The sequence below is a fragment of the Macaca thibetana genome, chromosome 3 (assembly GCF_024542745.1).
Source record: "Macaca thibetana thibetana isolate TM-01 chromosome 3, ASM2454274v1, whole genome shotgun sequence".
In the NCBI taxonomy this organism is placed as follows: Eukaryota; Metazoa; Chordata; class Mammalia; order Primates; family Cercopithecidae; genus Macaca; species Macaca thibetana.
Window position 1 is genome coordinate 14,300,278 of NC_065580.1, and position 20,067 is coordinate 14,320,344.

At 37.2% G+C, this 20,067-nt stretch overlaps 1 protein-coding gene across 2 annotated transcripts in view; it reads left to right on the top strand.

Moving 5' to 3' along the window:
* Positions 1-20,067, top strand: part of TPK1 (thiamin pyrophosphokinase 1) — a 389,586-nt gene that overhangs the window by 159,179 nt on the left and 210,340 nt on the right. Inside the window, exon 4 of one of the 2 annotated variants that reach the window (XM_050784905.1) lies at positions 2,083-2,152. In XM_050784905.1, coding sequence (XP_050640862.1) covers positions 2,083-2,152 — 70 coding nt within the window. Of the gene's footprint in view, positions 1-2,082; positions 2,153-6,675; positions 9,476-20,067 lie in introns of those variants that run through there. The other variant, XM_050784906.1, reaches the window with a different exon arrangement.

The window sequence follows — 20,067 nt, forward strand, 5'->3', positions numbered from 1 at the left end:
ACACAAAAATATTGGACTGACAGCGGCTTTCTGAAACTATCAGTGTACCAATGGCAATCAGAAGCCAATGTACTAATACCATCAAATTTACTACCAATTTGCAGTATTATACGCAGCTAATCTGTTATTCCAGAGTGAAGCTGAAATCATTACATTTGCAGCCAAACAGAAGAGGAGTGTCTTTACCACCAAGAGACGCTCATTAAACGTGCCTTAGAGCTGGGTGGGGTATACAGGTGTGAAATGTCAGGAGGTGGTTAGGTCCCCTGCTGAGATTTGGGACCATTCCATCCTATTTCAAATATTTTCATAAGACGTCTTGCGCTCATGGGTGGATTAAATTCAGAGGAAATTCCCACAGTGGAAATTGTGGATTTTTATTTGTTTAAGTGGTCATTTTCTAGCATCTATTATTTTACAGTTTCTAAAACAAATCACGTATCACTGATCTTTTTCTAGAGGCTGTACTCATCTGAACTATTTTATATTTCAGATACCTGAGGAATACATAAGGGAAAGTGGCTGCTTGTTTTCTTTCCCTCAATTCCACTTACCTGTGCCATTAATTTTAATTTAAAAGAAAAGTAGTTTCTCACTTTGTTGGTCAATTCTGAGAGTGGACGTTAGTTAATCGGCTTCTGGCTTATTTGTACTGGTTAGTAGATGCTTAAAGTGGAGACCCTGTCACATTATCTTAGGACTCTTGCAAAGAACCTGCTAGTTTGATGCCTAACAATGTTCATTCTGAGCTGATGCTAAGATACTAAATATCTCTATGAAAAATAGAAATCAGGAAGGTAGCACCAGCAACAAAAAATTACCTTCCATGGACTGCAAAACTTCAGGGAGTAGTTGATTAGCAGTGTCAAATCTGAGAGCAGTAGCAGGGAGAAATCATGGGAAAGGAGGAGGCCAAGGCCCAAGGCGGAGAGACAGCAGGATTTATTTGATTACCTTAGCATTTCCAAGTTTCAGTTAATTTTGTACCACCTTCACAATTTTTACATTGTGTTCCTATTATCTAGATTATTATTTACTTATATTTTAAAATAAACATGCTTATCATTTATTTTTAAGAGGAAATGTTTTAATCAAAATAAAAATTGAAACCCATACTACATGTTGTAAATCAAAAGTATATGTAAAAATTATTAAAAGGAGAGAACACAATGAAAACCATATTCTCCTGGGTGCAGTGGCTCACGCCTGTAATCCCAGCACTTTGGGAGTTCAAGGTGGGTGGATTACTTGAGCCCAGGAGTTTGAAACCAGCCTGAGCAAACCCTGTCTCTACAAAAAATATAAAAATTAGCAGGATCCAGTGGTGTGTGTCTGTAGCCCCAGCTACCTGGGAGACTGACGTGGGAGGATCAGCTGAGCCCAGGAGGTTGAGGCTGCAGTGAGCTGTGATTGAGCCATTGCACTCCAGCCTGGGTGACAGCACAAGACCCTGTCTCAAACAACAAAAACAACAAACCATTTTCTGTTGCCTGTCATGGAAGAAACATTGAAGACATGCTAGCACCGTCTACAGTCTTCTCCTTTATGTAATCAAAACAGATGGAAAGGCTGGGCATGGTGGCTTACGCCTGTAATCCCAGCACTTTGGGAGGCCAAGGTGGATGGATCACCTGAGGTCAGGAGTTTGAGACCAGCCTGGCCAATATGGTGACACCCTGTCTCTACTCAAAATACAAAAATATGCTAGACGTGGTGGCGCATGCCTGTAATCCCAGCTACTCGGGAGGCCGAGGCTGGAGAATCACTGGAACCCGGGAAGTGGAGGTTGCAGTGAACTGAGATCACACCACTGCACTCCAGCCTGGGCAACAGAGCCAGACTCCGTCTCAGAGAAAAAGAAATAAATAAATAAAGGATGCAGAAAGGAAATAAACTTGTCATTTGTCACATGCAATATAGAATCGTTTTTAGTACCAGCAGCGTCAACAGATGAATGTGAAATGATTCACGGAGGTTAGCGTGACTGTGTGCGTCCGAGTGCCTGCTTTTTAGTGATCATCATTTAAAAGATACTGCTCTGTGCCTCCTGTATTGAAATGATTTTGTTCTTTCTATTTGAAGCTCTTTTAAGAGCCTGTGCTGATGGAGGTGCCAACCGCTTATATGATATCACCGAAGGAGAGAGAGAAAGGTATGCTTTCTTTTAGCCAGTGTGCATAGTACCACTAATTTCTGCTCTCTGTTGTTTTATTTTCTTCTTGTAAGTGGACATTGTTATTTTTCCTTCAGACTTTTTTATGGAAAATCTCCCCAGTGAGGGAAGAGTAACCTGAGCTGCTTAACCATGTTGTATTATTTCTTGCTTTGAATGGTATCTTTTAGTAGAATGAGGTGCATCTATTCTTATTTTCAAAACCTTTATTCTGCTACTTCAAAGCCACATTAAGTAGCATTATCAAATCTTGATACTTGTGAGAACTGTGAAAGTCAGCTAAAATAAAACTTCAAATGGCAATTTGAGATGTTATTCAAACAGTGTAAATGAATAAAAACTGATTTTATATAAAGTAGGTATATATTCCCTCATGGAAAATATGAGATTTTATATTAGTGTTGAGTAAAGCCCAGTATAATTTAACTTAATTATTTCTCAGTTATGCGTACACTTATATTTTAGGAGATGAATAGTTTCCTTAAGATTTACTATCCTTGCTGTCTGATTTTTCTTACTTTGTGTAGTGAGGTATTTTTCAATAAGATAATATGTTTGATGGAAGCAGATTTTAAACCTAGCTCATTGTGAACATGTTTGTAGTTTAAACACCTTGGCAAACACAAGAATTTATAGTGAAGATATAAGTAGAACTTATAAGTTAAGTAGAACTTAACTATGAAACGTAGTTTCATCTCTGTCATATGTGCTGTTAAGTATGTTGAAATGTTTATAGTTTAAGAAATTACCTCCTCGCTGCAAAAAATAAAAACATTATGATGTAACATACTCTAGGTACAAATTAAATGTATGTATTTTGAAATAATATATTTTTCTTTATGGGATCAAAATTTCTGACACTGGAGCTGCTTTTTGAAAGCAGCCGTTTCTTACAGGAGGAAGGCATGTTTCCTTCGAGACTGGACATGCTAATGCTAACGTCTGGGGACTAGATGCATTATCAAAAAATATAGCAAGAGTGACAGCCTAAAAGACAGTTTAAATTCTTAACGTTTTTTGCTCCTTTATTTTGTAACTTTACAAATTCCTCTGACAGTATCCTCCAAGACCTGACATGGACAATGTGTGAAAAAGTACTCAAGTATGTGTTGTAAAAAAAAGTGTCTAGGCCAATTGCTTCAGATAAGAGCGTAATGCCCATGAGGCCGAGCTTATGTATTGGACCTGTAGCCTGCTTGCTGGCAAACAATCTGGTGCCAGGTATTCTCTACTGGCAGGTGTAGCTTGTGAACATAATTATAACCACAAATGAAAGGATCTCAGCACTGTGCCTCCCAAGTGATCTTTGATCATAAGATCTATCGATAATGCTTGTGAAGAAATATAGATTCTCATATTGATTATTTTTACTGAATTGGGGTGGACACTAATAAGAAAGATAACAGAGCACTTTAAAAATGATTTCAACTCTTATTTTAGATTCACGTTACACGTGAAGTTTCGTTACACGTGTATATCGTGTGATGCTGAGGTTTGGGATGTGAATGATCCTGTTACCCAGGTAGTGAGCGTAATGTCCAGTAGTTACTTTTTCAACCCCTAACCCCCTGCCTCCCCATTCTCGTAGTTACCAGTGTCTGTTGTTGCCATCATTATGTCCATGAGTACTCAATGTTTAGCTCCCACTTACAAGTGAGAACATGCAGTATTTGGATTTCTGTTACTGCATTAATTCACTAACGATAATGGCTTCCAGCAGCATCCATGTTGCTACAAAGCAGATGATTTCAAACAAAATGCTTTTATTCATATTTGAAAGCAAAACAGATTACCAGATTTAGGGGGCGAATACCATTATTTTTTGCCCAAATTTCAATATAACCACGTGTGATATTTCTCAACACATTGATAAGTAATCTTCTAGAAATCTTCCAAGAAGATTTATATAATTTAACAACTGTTTGTTCATATATGAAGATGTTCAATAAAACATTGTACTTTTCATTGATTTTCTAGTTGTAATTGTGTGTTTGCAATGATTCCTACTCTGATGCCCAGGGACATTGCTGGCCTGGGTGAGGACAGAATCTCTAATAGGAAGATGAGTGAAACTAACTGTCTCATGTGGGAATTAAGTCCTTGAATCAACCTCTAAATACAAACCCTAACCAGTCAAACTAATTGGATTCAGGTAACTAAACATAATTCCTCTTAATTGTATTTCTAATAGAAAGGCATTAAAATAAAAAAGGAAAAAATATGCATGAGTTTTAAAAAGTCAGTATGTACTTTGTGGACCACTGCTTGTCTTATTCTTATTTATTTACTTAACCATCCATATGTTGGCCGGGCGCGGTGGCTCAAGCCTGTAATCCCAGTACTTTGGGAGGCCGAGGCGGGTGGATCACGAAGTCAGGAGATCGAGACCATCCTGGCTAACACAGTGAAACCCCATCTCTACTAAAAAAATACAAAAAAACTAGCCGGGCGTGGTGGCGGGCGCCTGTAGTCCCAGCTACTCGGAGGCTGAGGCAGGAGAATGGCGTAAACCCGGGAGGCGGAGCTTGCAGTGAGCCGAGATCGCGCCACTGCACTCCAGCCTGGGTGACACAGCGAGACTCCGTCTCAAAAAAAACAAACAAACAAACAAACAAAAAACATCCATATGTACAATGTAATGCCCCATAATTATGTGATAAAACATGAATTTTTAAAGAATCCATCTTCAGTTGAAGACAAAATATTTATACATTTGGAACAGAAGGAAGGAAGACATATAGACAGCAGCAGAGGAACAAAGTTTACAGAGGAGTAAAGCTCAGGGAAAAATCAGTGGTGGGACCTTCTCCCCTCTGCTCAGGCTGAGGAGGGGCAGGGCGTGAGGCCCCAGGCCCCGTGTCACTCTGCTTCTGGATGCCCCTGGACATTCAGGTCCTCATCTGTCCCTCATGGAGCCAGGGCCCTAGGAGAGCCTGAAGAGGACCCAGGTGTGCTCCAGGCCCCTGCCTGGGCCTGCTGGCTCCTTTACTCTTTCATGGACCCAGAGGGAAAGGGAAGGTTGAAGTGTGGCAGGTGAGGCGGTTGGGACTCGTGGGGAGATGTGTGTAGTAAAAAGAAGACTCAGAAAAGGGTATGGAATTTGACTGTAATCAGCAAGTGGAAACATAGTGCCCATTTATCCTGCAGCCCAGAAAGTCCAAGATTACTCAGTGGAAACATAGTTTATGAAATAGAGGTGATTAATATTCTTCTGTTACCTGCTTTCAGAATACTGAATTAGTGCCCCAAAACTCTTGGCTTATACATATTAGATAGGTTTCATTTTATTACAGATGTGCAGATACCACTGTTTGCAGTGTTCAGATTGTCTCGTCTTTGGCCAATAGAAACTTCTTTAAGTTAGATCCTATGTTCTTTTTAAAAAATTACCTTTCTATATGTATATAAAGGTTATATATACACACACACATATATAAATCGTGTATTATATGAATCACATATATAAATTATATAATTTTTAGGCATAGTTAATGTATAGTGAAATGCATATCATAGATGTTTAATTACATGGGTTTTGTCAGACATTTATTTATAGCCTCTTATCCACCATCCAAAACAAGATAGAGAACATTTCTCTAGCCCCAGAAAATTCCCTCATGATTGATATCCAGTTTTTTACCTCTAGTCAACTGCTTTCTGATTTCCATTACTATAGAATTTAAAAAAATCTATTACTGAATTTCGAGCAAAAGAAATCATATAGTATGTGTTCTTTTGTGTCTTTTTTCTTTTGCTCACATGTTTTTGCAATTCATTCATGTATTGGTAGTTGTTTTTTATTGCTCAGTGGTATTTTATTGTATGAATATACCACAGTTACATTTGTTTATTCACCAAATGTACATTTGGTTGTTTACAGTTTTTGGCTATTATGTGTAAATGCCACTTCTTATACAAGGGTTTCCATGAACATGTTTTAATTTGGAGAAGTGGGTACAAAGAATGAAGTTTCTGGGTGACAGGGTAAATATATATTTAACTTTCTAGAAATTGACATTTCACTTTTCCAAAGTGGTTGTACCACTTTATGTTTCCACGAATAATGTCTGTATTGTTCCATATCCTCACAAGTATTTGTTCTTTTTTTTTTTTTTTTTTTTTTTTTTTTGAGACGGAGTCTCGCTCTGTCACCCAGGCTGGATTGGCCGGATCTCAGCTCACTGCAAGCTCTCCCGGGTTTTTGCCTCAGCCTCCCGAGTAGCTGGGACTACAGGCGCCTTGTAAGTTTTTGTATTTTTAGTAGAGACGGGGTTTCACTGTGTTAGCCAGGATTTGACCTCGTGATCCGCCAAGTGCTTTTTTATCTTGTTGATTTTAGCCATTTAGTGTTTGTGAATGGAATTTGTGATTTTAATTTACATTTCTCTGATAACTAAGGATGTTGGGCATCTTTTCACGTATTTATTGACCATTGCTAGTTCATGATTTGATTTATAAATACCTTGTAAAACAATTCTTATTTATCACTTTTATTAATTAAAAAAACAGCCATGAGCTTAGGTCCAGTTCTATACTAGATGTGTGAAATGCTTGCACACAATCTTTATTAAAATTGTTTTAAAACTGTGGTAACAAAACTTAACATGAGATCTACCACTTAGCAAATTTTTGTGTATAATACATATTGTTGACTACAGATACGGTGTTATCCATTAGATCTCCAGAACTTACTCATCTTGCTTAACTGAAACTTTGTGCCCATTGATTAGTAACTCCTCATTTCTCACTTTCCTCCACCCCTGGCGACCCCATTCTACAGTTCGATTCTATGATTTTGACTATTTTAGATACCTCAGATGAGATAGTCTTACAGCATTTGTCTTTCTGTGACTGGCTTATTTTATGTGGCATAATGTCCTCAAGGCCATTCCATCTTTCACAAATGTCTGTCTCTGTTTCAACCATGAAAGCAGCCTCTCTTCATTTATCAGGTTTTGTTTTGATAAAGAAGCCCTAAATATTTTTTCTGACCATGAATTGCAGTGTATCTATTAATATGTATTGATTCTGACCTGTGGGACAGTAGGACATATGATTAATTTTTCTGTAGTTACTTGTTAAGTGGATGCAAGCTCGTAAACATAAGCTCCCTGGTGCCATTCAGTATGATGGATTATATGACATACACAGAAAATTCTAGTACAATGTGATAGATTCTGTAACAAAGGAAGGCATAGAGCAAGGAGAGTTAGACCAGAATGGAGGAATTAGAAAATATTCTGAGGATCCTAATGGGCTGTGAAAGATGAGGACCACAGAGCATGGGAGGTATGCATATGTGTATGCATTTGTAGTGACTAGGGAGAGGCGGGGAGATTCTCCTTTGTCTCCTGGATGAAAGCTAAATTAACCACCTTGAGATGCAGGGTTATCTTTTTTGGCATGCCCAATTTCTTCCCTTATATTCTGGTCAAGCAGAACTGCTCACTGTCCTAAATTTGCCGTTCCCTTTCTCCTCTCTGCCTTTGCTCTGGCCCTTTCTCATGGCTGATCTCATATACATTAGCACCACCCATTACAATTGTATGGCCATTCCAAATAATCCTAATGGTAGATCCTGTGCTGTCCTCATTCTTAGATGGTTTTAGCAGCGTGTGCTAGTGCGTTTTGTAGCAATCCTATCCATGCATCAGTGTTCCAATAACACACCATGTACTCCAGGAGGGCTCCTCTTCCCTTTCAGCCTGAAGTGACTTGGCATTTCCTACACTGTAATAATACTCTTAAATCACAATGTTACATTCACATTTGGCCTTGATTTAAAGCTGTAAAGACTTCCATTCTTTACTAGGTTGTAAATTTCTAGTGATCTATTACCCTTTAACTTTGCATAATACTTCGTAATTATTTACTTTCTCATTTTATCTTGTGATTTAGCTATGCCTAGATGTATCTTACCTTCTTCACTAGGTGGTAAACTCCTGGAAGGCAGCAATCATAATTAATCATCTTTATATGCTTCATATCTGGTACACTGATGAGCATTTGAGAATTTATTTGAATTAGTGATTTTTCCTTGATATGTTAGCAGAGATGTAAGACTAAGCTTTTGTTAAGTCAAGGATTTCTAAGATATAATACCAGCTATTGGAAGTATCTTGTTGTTAAAGAAACTTTCAATAATTATATACTTATTAGTATTATAAGCCAGAAATGGCTCATGTCTAAAAAGATTGTGCATTTTTGTCTGAAGTCATGTATAGTATATATCTCACTTATTTCCAGAGTATCTTATGTTACGTTGCATTCTAATTCCTGTCTAAATGAATCTTTTATCCTGGAGCTAAGGTCCTTGCCTTTGAATTCATTGGCATTTTGAGAGCAATATGTGTACCATGAATATCAGTGCTAAATGTGAGGGTTTTTTATTTATTTGTGATTTTGTGGTACTTAGAGATTCTCAGACTCATCAGCATAACAGTCTAAGAAGTTGCTATATCTTTAGTATTGTGTGTAGGATATCTGAAATGTGGGGAAGGTGGTTTTTAGGTTAGTTTTCTCAGAGTAATTAATGAATTATAGAATCCTGAATGGAAAATTCTACAGGAGAGTATCTTTATATAAACATTGTTCTAGGTTAGTTCAGATGTTTAGGAGTTTCCTTTCTGTTTAAATATGAGCACCTAACAAAAATCCCTTGCATTCATGGAAATGACCACGTAATTAAACACTCATTAACAATGGCAGGATGATGAGGACCTATTTAAACAGAAAAGCAAAATATGTTCCTGATCTCTTTTTCCTCTCACTTCATTAATTTTCTCACAGTTACAATTTGAGCCTTTGAGCTTTATATAATCATGCAACTTACTCATCAGATCAGTCTACTTTTTAGATTAATCAAGTATGAAGAGGATGACTGTTGTAACTCTAACTCTAAGACTATTTGTGGCCCAGCTAAATGAAGTTCAAAATATAATTAAAATAACTGAATAATGTGGGAGGATAGCTCTTAAGAATTAGCTTCTAAAGCCTTTATCAATACAATTAACCCAGGCATCTGGTAGCAAGTATCTGATTACTCTTGAAGGAATCAATGACAGTCTAAGTCTGGCTGTCTGTGAGTAACTTTGAACACTTTCATTCTATTTCATTGCAGGTAGCAGCAGCCTCCAGAGTGGACATTATGTAGTCAGAGAGTTCGATTACAGTTCAAAATCGGATTCTGCCACTTCATTACTTTTAGCAAGTAATTTAACTTCTCGTGCTGTAGTTTCTTCATCTATGACATTTCAGGAAGAGATGACTTTCTTTTGGAGTATTTGGAGAAATCTTGATGAGGTAACGTTACTGTGGCTAATTACAGAAGATCTGGATAAATTAAGAGGATAGAGCATGGCTCTTAAAAGCTATAGTGATAAATTATTGAATAGTTCAGTGTGTACTTGATGTAGTTTTCGGCCATAGCTGTAAATATTTTTGTCATACTTAACTATTCTGAATGTAGTCATTGTTTTACTTTTCAGACAGGTTATACGCATTTTTCAGATAGTGGTTGGCATATAGGAATGTAGTATTTGGCATCTGATTTCTTTTGTTTTAAATCCGCTTTGTTCAGCTATAATTTCATACATCCACTTTAAACATACAGTTCAATTATTTTTGAAGCATTATATACTTGCGTACCCACCACCACAGTCAAGATTAAAACACGTCTATCATCCCAAAAAGTTCCTACCTCTTGCTTTGCAGTCATTCTCCTCCTCCCACACTGTGTCTCTTGTAGACTTCTAGAATGTCATACAAATGAAAACACACAATTTGTTGTCTTTTCTGTCATTTTTCACTTATCAAATGCTTTTGAGATTCCTTCATGTTATTTTATGTATTTTAATTCATCCATGTATTTTATGTATTTATTATGTTATTTTATGTAGTTTGTTCCTTTTTACTGTTGAGTAGTGTTCTAGTATATGGATACCCCACAATTTTCTTTCTTTATTTTATGCAGTTAATGAACCTAATTTCTAAAACTTGTCTTTTTGTTGGAATTTGTTGTCAATTTTTATGTGCTTCTTTGGAATATGTGTTCTTTTAGTTGGAACCAAGCAAAATTCTCAATGTTTTCAATTCAATCCTAGATAGACATTATATAAAATAGTAGTAAAGACTTATATGTAAGATCTATATTTACTATATCTTAGTAAAATGTATATAAAAGCTTCTTCAATACTGTTTTTAAAGGAATAAGACAATAAACATGAAATCAGTGTGAAATAAGTTGGTGTCAAGTGTCTGAGCATAAGTTGTGGTCTTGATAACCTCCAACATATGTGACAGTTGATTTCAGTCTCTCTATGAGTAGTTTTCTCACTGATTGTGATTTTTTTTTTTTTTTTTACTACTTTTCAAGCCTCTCATGGAATAGTCAAAACATGTAATTTCTGTATGCTTTAACATATGCAGAAAGGAAACAAATATGAACCAAAGGTCTTTGGTTCAGTCGATTCTTATAAGCCTAGCCTTAGCAATGATTAGTCATTTGCATCAGCAAATTTCCATTAAAAAGTATTTATGCAATCAAATTACCAAGCTCTGTAAGCATGTCAACATTATTAGGTCTTTGAATCAAAATGATGAAAGGTGAAAATGATTAGTGCATTTTAAAGAGAATTTACAACAGAAGTCTTAGTATTAAAGAACCTTACACAACAAACTGTGAAGGCATATTTATCTTCAATTATTGATTAGATTAGTTTAGTAATATATTTTAGTCTGTTCGTTATCAAATGCTATAAATCACAGGTCTCAAAGTTATCCATGCACAGCTATGAATCATTTTGGAATACTGGAGGAGGGAGGAATGTGTATGCAAAGGTGCTATGTTTCTCAGATCATGCATGAACTCAAAATAAATTTTCAGAGTGAGACCATTTTAAGCAGCTGCAGGAAGTCAGTTTACAACTAAATTTAATCAGAGGCATTGTTTTTTATGGCTATTCTATTTCATAAAGTATGTTCCTGACAGAACCCTTTTCCCTTCCTGCACTGTGGAGAGAGTCTTCAGAAATAAATTATCTTCCAGTAATTTTTTTAGAGAATGCGAGATCATTTGTCAAAAGTTTTGAGTAGCATGTGGCTTTTTAAATTTTACTTTTTTTAAAAAAAAAAGTTGAATTGTTTTAGTGATTGTTACTATAAGAGCTCATGTTTTCTTGTCACGTTTTAAACTTATTTTTAATAGATTTTTAGATCAATGAGTTAAGAAGTGACGGTTGAAAGTAATCGCATAATACTACACATACAAAATTGTGTCTTAAAAAGTTGTGGAACGGTCCCTGTCTGGTTTTTCGTACGCACTTACGTTATCGCACATACACGTCTTCTTGCAAACACACACTTGGGTTCTTCCTGCATGATTTTCTTGTTATTAAAAGTTGGGATTTGTATTATTGGGTCAAGAGCAAACAGAAAAACTCCAACACTAGACAGGATGGCTTATATTATTTGTTGACACATCATTATAGAGGGCAGGACATTTTAGTTGATGATAGGATTGCAACTGAGCTATCCATCGTCTTCCAATTGTTAGGGAACAGAAGTGACAGCTGGAATTCAAGTTAAGCAAGGGCTAGTGAATAAATTTTATGGGAAAATATCCAAATGGCAATTACACAAAGATGAGCACTGAACTGTCACTTGCAGTGTGGGGTTAGAAATCTGAGAGTTATTTGAGGTGTGTTCCTTAAAGCCTTCAGTTTTGCTTCTGTAGCCAGCAAGGTCAAGAATATGCTGAAGAAGCTCAGGGCATTTAAAATACAACAGAAGATATTATACCACACTAAGAAAAAAGTCATTGTGTGTGTGTACATTATATGCAATATACTTAACTACAGTATAGTTAACTCTGGCTGTTATTAGCTTTTTGAAGTAGAAGAGAGCTAGAGAAAGTCAGAGGAAGGGAACTTAAATGATGAATAAGAGGGCATTTAGTCTCTGAATGATTAGACTGAAAGGAACTAAAATAAAAAATCATAAGTATTAAAAATGCTGACTTCTCTAAATCCTATGATTTCTAATTACAAGGAGCAGTTTGGTTGAATGAGACTAACCGTGCTTCTGCTTAGACTACAGGGAAGATGGTGTTGTCCCTCTCTACGGGGCTTAGACCAGGGAGCACTTTCTTTTGACCTTGGATATCAGGTTCCATCCATTGCTGCTGGGCATCATGTAGGGGTGCCGACACCTGGGCGTGTTACCCAGGGCTACAGGAGCCATGAGAGGAGAAGATGTGTATGCATTAACAGTGTTTAAAAGATTTTTAAAAATCTTTGTGCCATCTAAATGTTGAAAAAAGCCTATTATTTTCAAACCATTGGCGTGCCCTTGGAAATATCAAGGAGCAGGTTTTAGATACAAATGGAGGTTTTGTTTTTTTTCTTTTTTACAGAACACTATGTAATTCAGTTCTAAAAGCCTCCTGCTTTCTTCCATGTGTTATGCATCATTATCTTTCAAAACTCACCCATGTGTTGTGTCTCCCCAGAAATCTTCGTTTCCAGAGACCCAAGTTAGGAATGAATTTTCTAAGCAGTCCTTCACCGTAATGCCACATGATGTTGAAATTATCCATGGGAGCTTCTATTTAATTGGGAAAAATTCCCTGTTCTTGTTTTATTCATCAGGTTTGATAACTAATAGATGATAAGTAAATATTTTTAACTAAGCATCGTTACTCCTTTTAGACAGTTCACCCTGAAAATAATTTCCCCACATATTCAGTTAAGCAAGTAGATGACAAATCCTAAATAATTTAAGGGTGTTTCGTGGCTAGATTTCTTACCTTACCAGATTTGTTACATTATTATTCTGTGTCTCTCTTACATAATTTGTCCTTGAAGTTCTCTTATCCAGCACGTCCATTATCAAACATTTACCACATCATATTAGAGTCACCTCTTTACATATTCCCACCAGCCTGTAACCTCAGTGAAAGCATACATTTCTCTAGCATTTTTACTGTCTCATCCCCAGCAATTAGTTCTTAACTATGTGCTTAAGAGTTATTAAAGAATGATTAGAAATACTCGTCAAGACTTCATGTAGCATACTGTCATAGATTGCAGTGTGAATGTTTCTGACCCAAAAAGTAATTCTTAAGATTATTTTTATTCAGGAGGAGAATCAGAGACCAATACCAAAATCTCTTCTGGTAACAGTATTAGGACTTATTTAACTTTTTTGTATTTGTGTGGGTTTTTAGTTGTAAAGAACAAGAACTCTTGCCAATGTAAACAAGAATCAAAAGTGGTATAATTAATAGAGAAAGTGGGAAGGCTGGGGGAGTATGCAGGAATTGGGAGGCTTGGGAAACAGTTAGGAAGCAAGGGAAGCTGGAAGCCAGATCCACAGCTATGCTTACACTCCAAGAACAAGTGAGGACTTGCACTTAGCCACCTGTGAGCCGGCCACTGGGTGGACTACAGGTGAATTCCGAACTGTGTCTCTTTTCTAGTGTGATATCGTGTTCAACTGAGTTGAGGTGGTTCTGAGGGACTGTCTGCCTATGTCCTTGTTTCTAGTGGTTGTGTTTATTTCTGGAGTGGGATTTGCCTCCCGTCAAGACTGAGACCATACTAGTTTCCGCACACCTAAGTGGGACCAGCCAACTACAAATACAAACAAAAGAATCCTTATGAGTACACATCTGCAGCGTCTTTTCTCTGCTGCCTGTGCTGTCTTCATACCCTAGGGCAGTCTAATGGTCTTTATTAATCTCCTCCTTACTTCTCCCTCCCCACACACCTCCCTAACTTACTGGGGTATAAAATGCCTCTGGTTGGGAACTGTTTTTCTTCCTCACTATCTAATGACAGTGAAAGGGAAATAAATGGTCATCTGTCATGCAAATGAGTGACAAAAATGCCTCTCATGTATTCTGAGAAATTTAATAACATTCTTTTCAAATTTTAAAAAAAGTATATAGGAAGTATAATTCCTCTTTAGTTTTATAAATTTTTTTTTAATCAAAAGATTCTTGTTTTCTGAATTCATGTTACATTTGTTTCCAAGTAAACTTTAAAATTTTACTCTTACGATTCATAACTTTCCAGGGAGAGGGTTGTGCATTTTTTTTTAGATATCTTTGGCATTTAAAAATATTTCCCCCCCGGCCGGGCGCGGTGGCTCACGCCTGTAATCCCAGCACTTTGGGAGGCCGAGGCGGGCGGATCACAAGGTCAGGAGATCGAGACCACGGTGAAACCCCGTCTCTACTAAAAATACAAAAAATTAGCCGGGCGCGGTGGCGGGCGCCTGTAGTCCCAGCTACTCAGGAGGCTGAGGCAGGAGAATGGCGTAAACCCAGGAGGCGGAGCTTTCAGTGAGCCGAGATCGCGCCACTGCACTCCAGCCTGGGCGACAGAGCGAGACTCCGTCTCAAAAAACAAAAACAAACAAACAAAAAAAAAATATTTCCCCCCCTTAATGAAATATTACCAAGACAAGCTTATATTTTACAACATAGAGCTTTCTTTAGTTGGTTTGGGTCTTCGTGACAACTAAGTGAGAGAATAACATTATTTTTCTAATTCGTAATATATAAAAAGCTTTACCTTCATTACTTAAAGGTAAAGCTTTAATTTAAATATACAATACTAGTAAATTTTTACAAAATTTCCCAAGATGACAACTTCCCAGATTTAGTTCTTTTAATTAAAAAATATTTAAAGTGAGAAATAATTAAGAAAAAAATTGCTTTCTGACTTCCAGCACAGTAGTTAAAAGGGCAGCTGAAGCTTAGAAGCTTAGGATGCAGTTTTCTTTGTAGAGCCAGCATCATCTTTTTCCCCACTTCATGTAAAATTCACTTATTTATCACTAGCGGCCTCTAGTGTATATTCAGTTTTTTTCCTGCTCGACTGTACATTAGTTGGTTATTAGTAACTGGAGAGCTGTTCCATGTGTTAGGAACAAGAAAAACAACTACAGTTTGTATCATCTTGGCATTTTATCAGTCAGTAAAAAGAACATTTTTGCATAATAGTGTGGTCTTATGATTCCTATTAGCAGTAATAGGGCTTTCCCAGCGACTTTCCTCCATGTGGCAGTTGCTCGCCAAAGCTTAATTCTGATGTGGGAGGAAGAGAGTTAGTGATCATGCATTACACTGATGCCCTCTAATGCTTTTAATGGGATGTAATCAAATTAGGATACAGGAGGCAAGGATTATCAAAGTGAGATTTTAGCCAAATTGTGTGACAAAAATCTGAACTGAACTTATTTATTTTAATTGAGCCTATTTGTTCAATTTTAAATAAAACCATATTCAAGTAATTTTCGATGCAGTCATAATTACAAAATATATAAACACCTCAAATTTGTATCATTTAGTATTTACCTTTCTTTTAAACTTTATATGTTTTAAAAGACAAATTCTCTGCTATCACCTCTAACTTTTCCCCCACTTATGGATATAGGATTATTATAATGAATTTGGGGAATAGAGGAAGACATAAAGAAAAAAATTAAAATAACCTAAAATCCCACTCCTATAGATAACTTCTGTTAATATTTTTACATATATAATTTTTTTCAAATTTACATTTTTGTATGTTTATTGCTCAGTGTATGTATGTGTGCACATGTAATGAAATACAGATTTTTATCTATAAGTTGCTTTACATCATGCCTATTTTTAACATTATATTATGAATATGTTACCAGGTCATTATTTATAAATTTTGTTACATTTTTATCTCTCAGCCATTCTCCATATATCAGAAAGGTACGTAGCTCATACATTGTCTTTTTTGTTTTGTTTTGTTTTTCTTTTTTTTTTTGAGACAGAGTCTCACTTTGTTGCCCAGACTGGAGTGCAGTGGCGCAATGTCGGCTCACTACAACCTCTGCCTCCTGGGTTCAAATGATTCTCCTGCCTCAGCCTCCCAAGTAGCTGGGACTACAGATGTGCGCCACCATGCCCAGCTAATTTTTGTATTTTTAGTAGAGACAGGGTTTTGCCAGGCTGGTTTCGAACTCCTGACCTTAGGTGATCCACCCACCTTGGCCTCCCAAAGTGCTGGGATTACAGGCGTAAGCCATTGTGCCTAGCCAACTTATAAGTTTTTTATAAGTAAAACTTTGGTAAATAAAACTTTGTTAAGTATTATAGAAACATTAAGTATTATTATAAGTGTATGAGTTTCTGACAGAGTAGTTTCACAGATGTTAAGATATGGGCCAGAAGTTATAAATTTTAAAAAATGTATTTAAGTCTAAGTTGACAACTTGCTTTCCAGAATATTTGTGCTTAAGTTAACCTTCATCAACAGTATAAGACAATTTACATTTCTCTCTGCTCTTGCCAGCTTTATTAACTTAAGTTGTATTGATATATTATGTAGGAAATCACATTCCATTATTATTTTAGCATATTTTAATTATGGAGTCATTCTGTATAACAGGCATTATTGTAGTCACCTGTGATGCAGCAGAGAACAAAATACTTGACTTCATTGACCTTCCATAGAGGAAATCAGCAAGATAAATAATTAAAATATAAAGTATGTTACTAGTGAGAAGGAGAATAGTAATGCAGGAGAAGGGATAGCATGCTTTGCAGTAGGTTGTTAGCAATTAAAGTGAGGGAGAGCCTCACCGAGCAAGTGACTTCTGAGTTAAGACCTGCAGGAGGTAGAGAAGCAAGCCATTTGCTCAGCCAAAGGAAGAACCTTCCAGGAAGCGAGGATGCTTGTGCAGAAGCCCTGAGACATGAGAATGATACCAGTTAGCTTTTGCTGTATCACAAGCCACCCCCAAAATCAGTGGCTTTAAACAATGATTGATGGATTTACTCACAAGTCTAAGGTTCAGCTAGGCAGATCTTGTGGGCTCATTCATGTGCCAGTTACGTGGGTTGGTAAAGGAAAACTATTTCTGTACTCACAACACTTCTGCCACTAAATGTCTGGGTTTTATACATCAATTTGCCAGTGGTCATCAACTGGGTATACAACAGTTTAATTCAGTCTGACATTATTCAGAATAAGCACAGACCACCACCCTCCGACACACGCAGGTAAAGGACTTAGTCTCACTAGATGGCCCCGCACTTTAAATGCCAGTTGCAACTCGTGGGTCCTCAGAACTCCCTCCTCGTGTTTGGTAATTTGCTGTAATGGCTCACAGAACTCAGGGAAATGCTTATGTTTACAATTTATTTAGAAAAGGATGTTATAAAGGATGAATGTGAACAGCCAGATGATGTGGTACACAGGGTGGGATCTGGAGAAGGCCTAGTGCAGGAGCTTCTGTCCCCCTTGGATTTGGGATACACTACCCTCCTGGCATGTGGATATGTTCCCCAACCTGAAAGCTCTCTGAACCACGTTGTTTAGAGTTTTTACATGGGAGTTCTGTTACATGGGCATGATTGATTACTTCACTGGCCATCGGTGATTAGCATAATCTGTAGCTCCACTGGGAGTGGTGGGTGTGAACATTCCACACTCTGATCATGCCGTTGTCTTTCTTGGAAATCAGCCTCCAACTTGAAACTCTCCTAGAGGCCCCCAGTCACCAGTCATCTCCTAGGATACCAAAAGACACCCATTACTGTGGAGATTCCAAGAGTCTTGGCAACTGTTTTATCAGAAACCAGAAGAGAAGACCAAATGTATATTTCCTCTTATATCATGATATCACAGTTGGGTAGGCAGTTTTGTTGATGATGTCAGCATGTAGAAAAGACTCAGGTGTTTAGAGGTGGGATGTCTGTAAGCTGTACCTGACTCCAGTCTCATCCTCCATCCATCAGGCATGCTCAGAATTACTCTCATGGCAACAGGGGAGGGTTCCAAGAGAGCAAAGGGACGGCTGCAGCTCCACTTGAGGCCTCCATTGCTAACTGCAGTGCTGTCACTTCCACTGCATTTTTTTAAGTGAAAGCAGGTTTCAAGGCTAATATGAATTCTCGAGGTGGGGAAACAGTGTGGAAAGTCACATTATAAAGGGGTATAGATTGGGAGGAAGAAATAATTATGGATAATTGTGCAAACGATCTACGAGTGGAGATAATGAGGGGAACTTACGAGGAAGGAGAGTGATCAGAAAGATAACAGGGTAGATCTTAAAGCGCCTTTGTAGATAATATTGATGATTTACTGTGAATGAGATGGGAAGTCATTGGAAGGTTTTGAGCAGAGGAATGCCATCAGCTGTTTTTTCAGGATTGTACCATGGAGGATGCAAAGAAAGAGCTAGACTGAGATTGTATTTTTGCCTATAAAACTGGCTGACAAATCAGTTACTAGGTGCAAGAAAGAAAAGTCAAGGATGACTCCAAGAAAAGTCAAGGATTTTGAACTAACAACTAGAAAAGAATGATTTTTCCTTAGATGAGATTGAGGAGGTTGTAAGAGTAGTGGTTTCAGTAGGGGAAAGGGCAGAGATTCAGTGATTTGAGTTTGAGTTATTTATCCATCTCATGTTGAGTATGTTGTTGGATACAGAGTCATCAGTACGTAGAGAGCCATATAAGGCCATGAGACAGTGAGATAACCTAATGACTGCACACAGAAGAGAAAATAAGTACAGATACTGAGCTGTGGAACACTCCAGTGTTAAAAATTCTGAGGGACAAAGCAGGAGTAACCCGTGAGTTGGGGGAAAACCAGGAAACTATAGTCATGGTCCTTAAATGATGAAAGAAAATCAAGGAATACAGTGATCATTTGTGTTATGTACTTCTGATGGGTAAAGTAACAGGTTAATTGACCATTAGATTTAGCAATATGGAAGTCTTTGACATTGGAAAATATGTATATATGTGTGTGTGTGTGCATTTGTGTGTGATTAGAGATTAATAAGGTATTTAAATTCCTTCCTTTTTGTGTCATGTCTTTTTTCTATTTTATTTTTCCTATATGATTTTATTTTCATTTAATAAGCCATTGGGATCAACTCTGTTTGAACAAGGATACTCACCCTTTGTCTTTTGTATTTCTTTTAAATGTTTTTCCTGATACTCTTTTTAATTTTAATAATAGTCATCTCATGATTTTATGATTTCTGGGTGGCCTATACAAAAGCCACTGTCATCTGGCTGCATTCTTTTGGATTCCTACAATGCAGAGATCAACATTAAATACCGTAGAGAACCACCCATGCTCTCGTCTCTGTCTTTTAAGACAGTGACTCATACATCTATATAATGGATAGCTGCAGCAAGATAAAAACAAACTATCCAAGGTAGAAAATACAGTACTTACTTCACCAAGAAAGTGTATGCCTTAAGACATTCTTTTTTTGTGTGTTCGTGTCATTTTCTTAAGAAAGGTTTTGGTTCCTGCTGTGAGGGAAGCTGTATTGGAAAGGCAGAATCAAGATGAAAAACACTCCCCTAGCAGAAACTGTAGCTAGGCAGCTTATTACTCTTTGCTTTGGAAAACTTGGGAGGAGCAGACAACCTATTAGTGACCCTAATGGCATTTATCACTAGTTGTATTTACTGAATTCTGTGGATTATGTCTCAGCTGAATCACAGAGAGAAGCATAAAGCAAACAAATTACACAAAGTAATTCACTACCCGTGAGCTAGCTTTTTATATTTGTTAAGGTGAAGAGTTGGCATTAACCTATAAATATACTTTAGGACTCTTTCATGTTTGTAAATCAGAAAAGATGAAACCTTCCACTGTGGACTACATGGGGGTTACCATGATTCTTCTAAATATATATATATCGCATTTTCTGGCACTACCTTACCCCACTGCCGCTACCACGTCCTTCTAGGAAAATAACTCCGTAGGTTACTTTCTGTTCAAATAATCTTTCATTCTTCTCACCCCTTCTGGCCTCTTTTGGAAAACAAATAATTACAACAAATGACTGAAGGGGAAGTGACCTGATGTTCAGAGCCAGAGGAAATATTT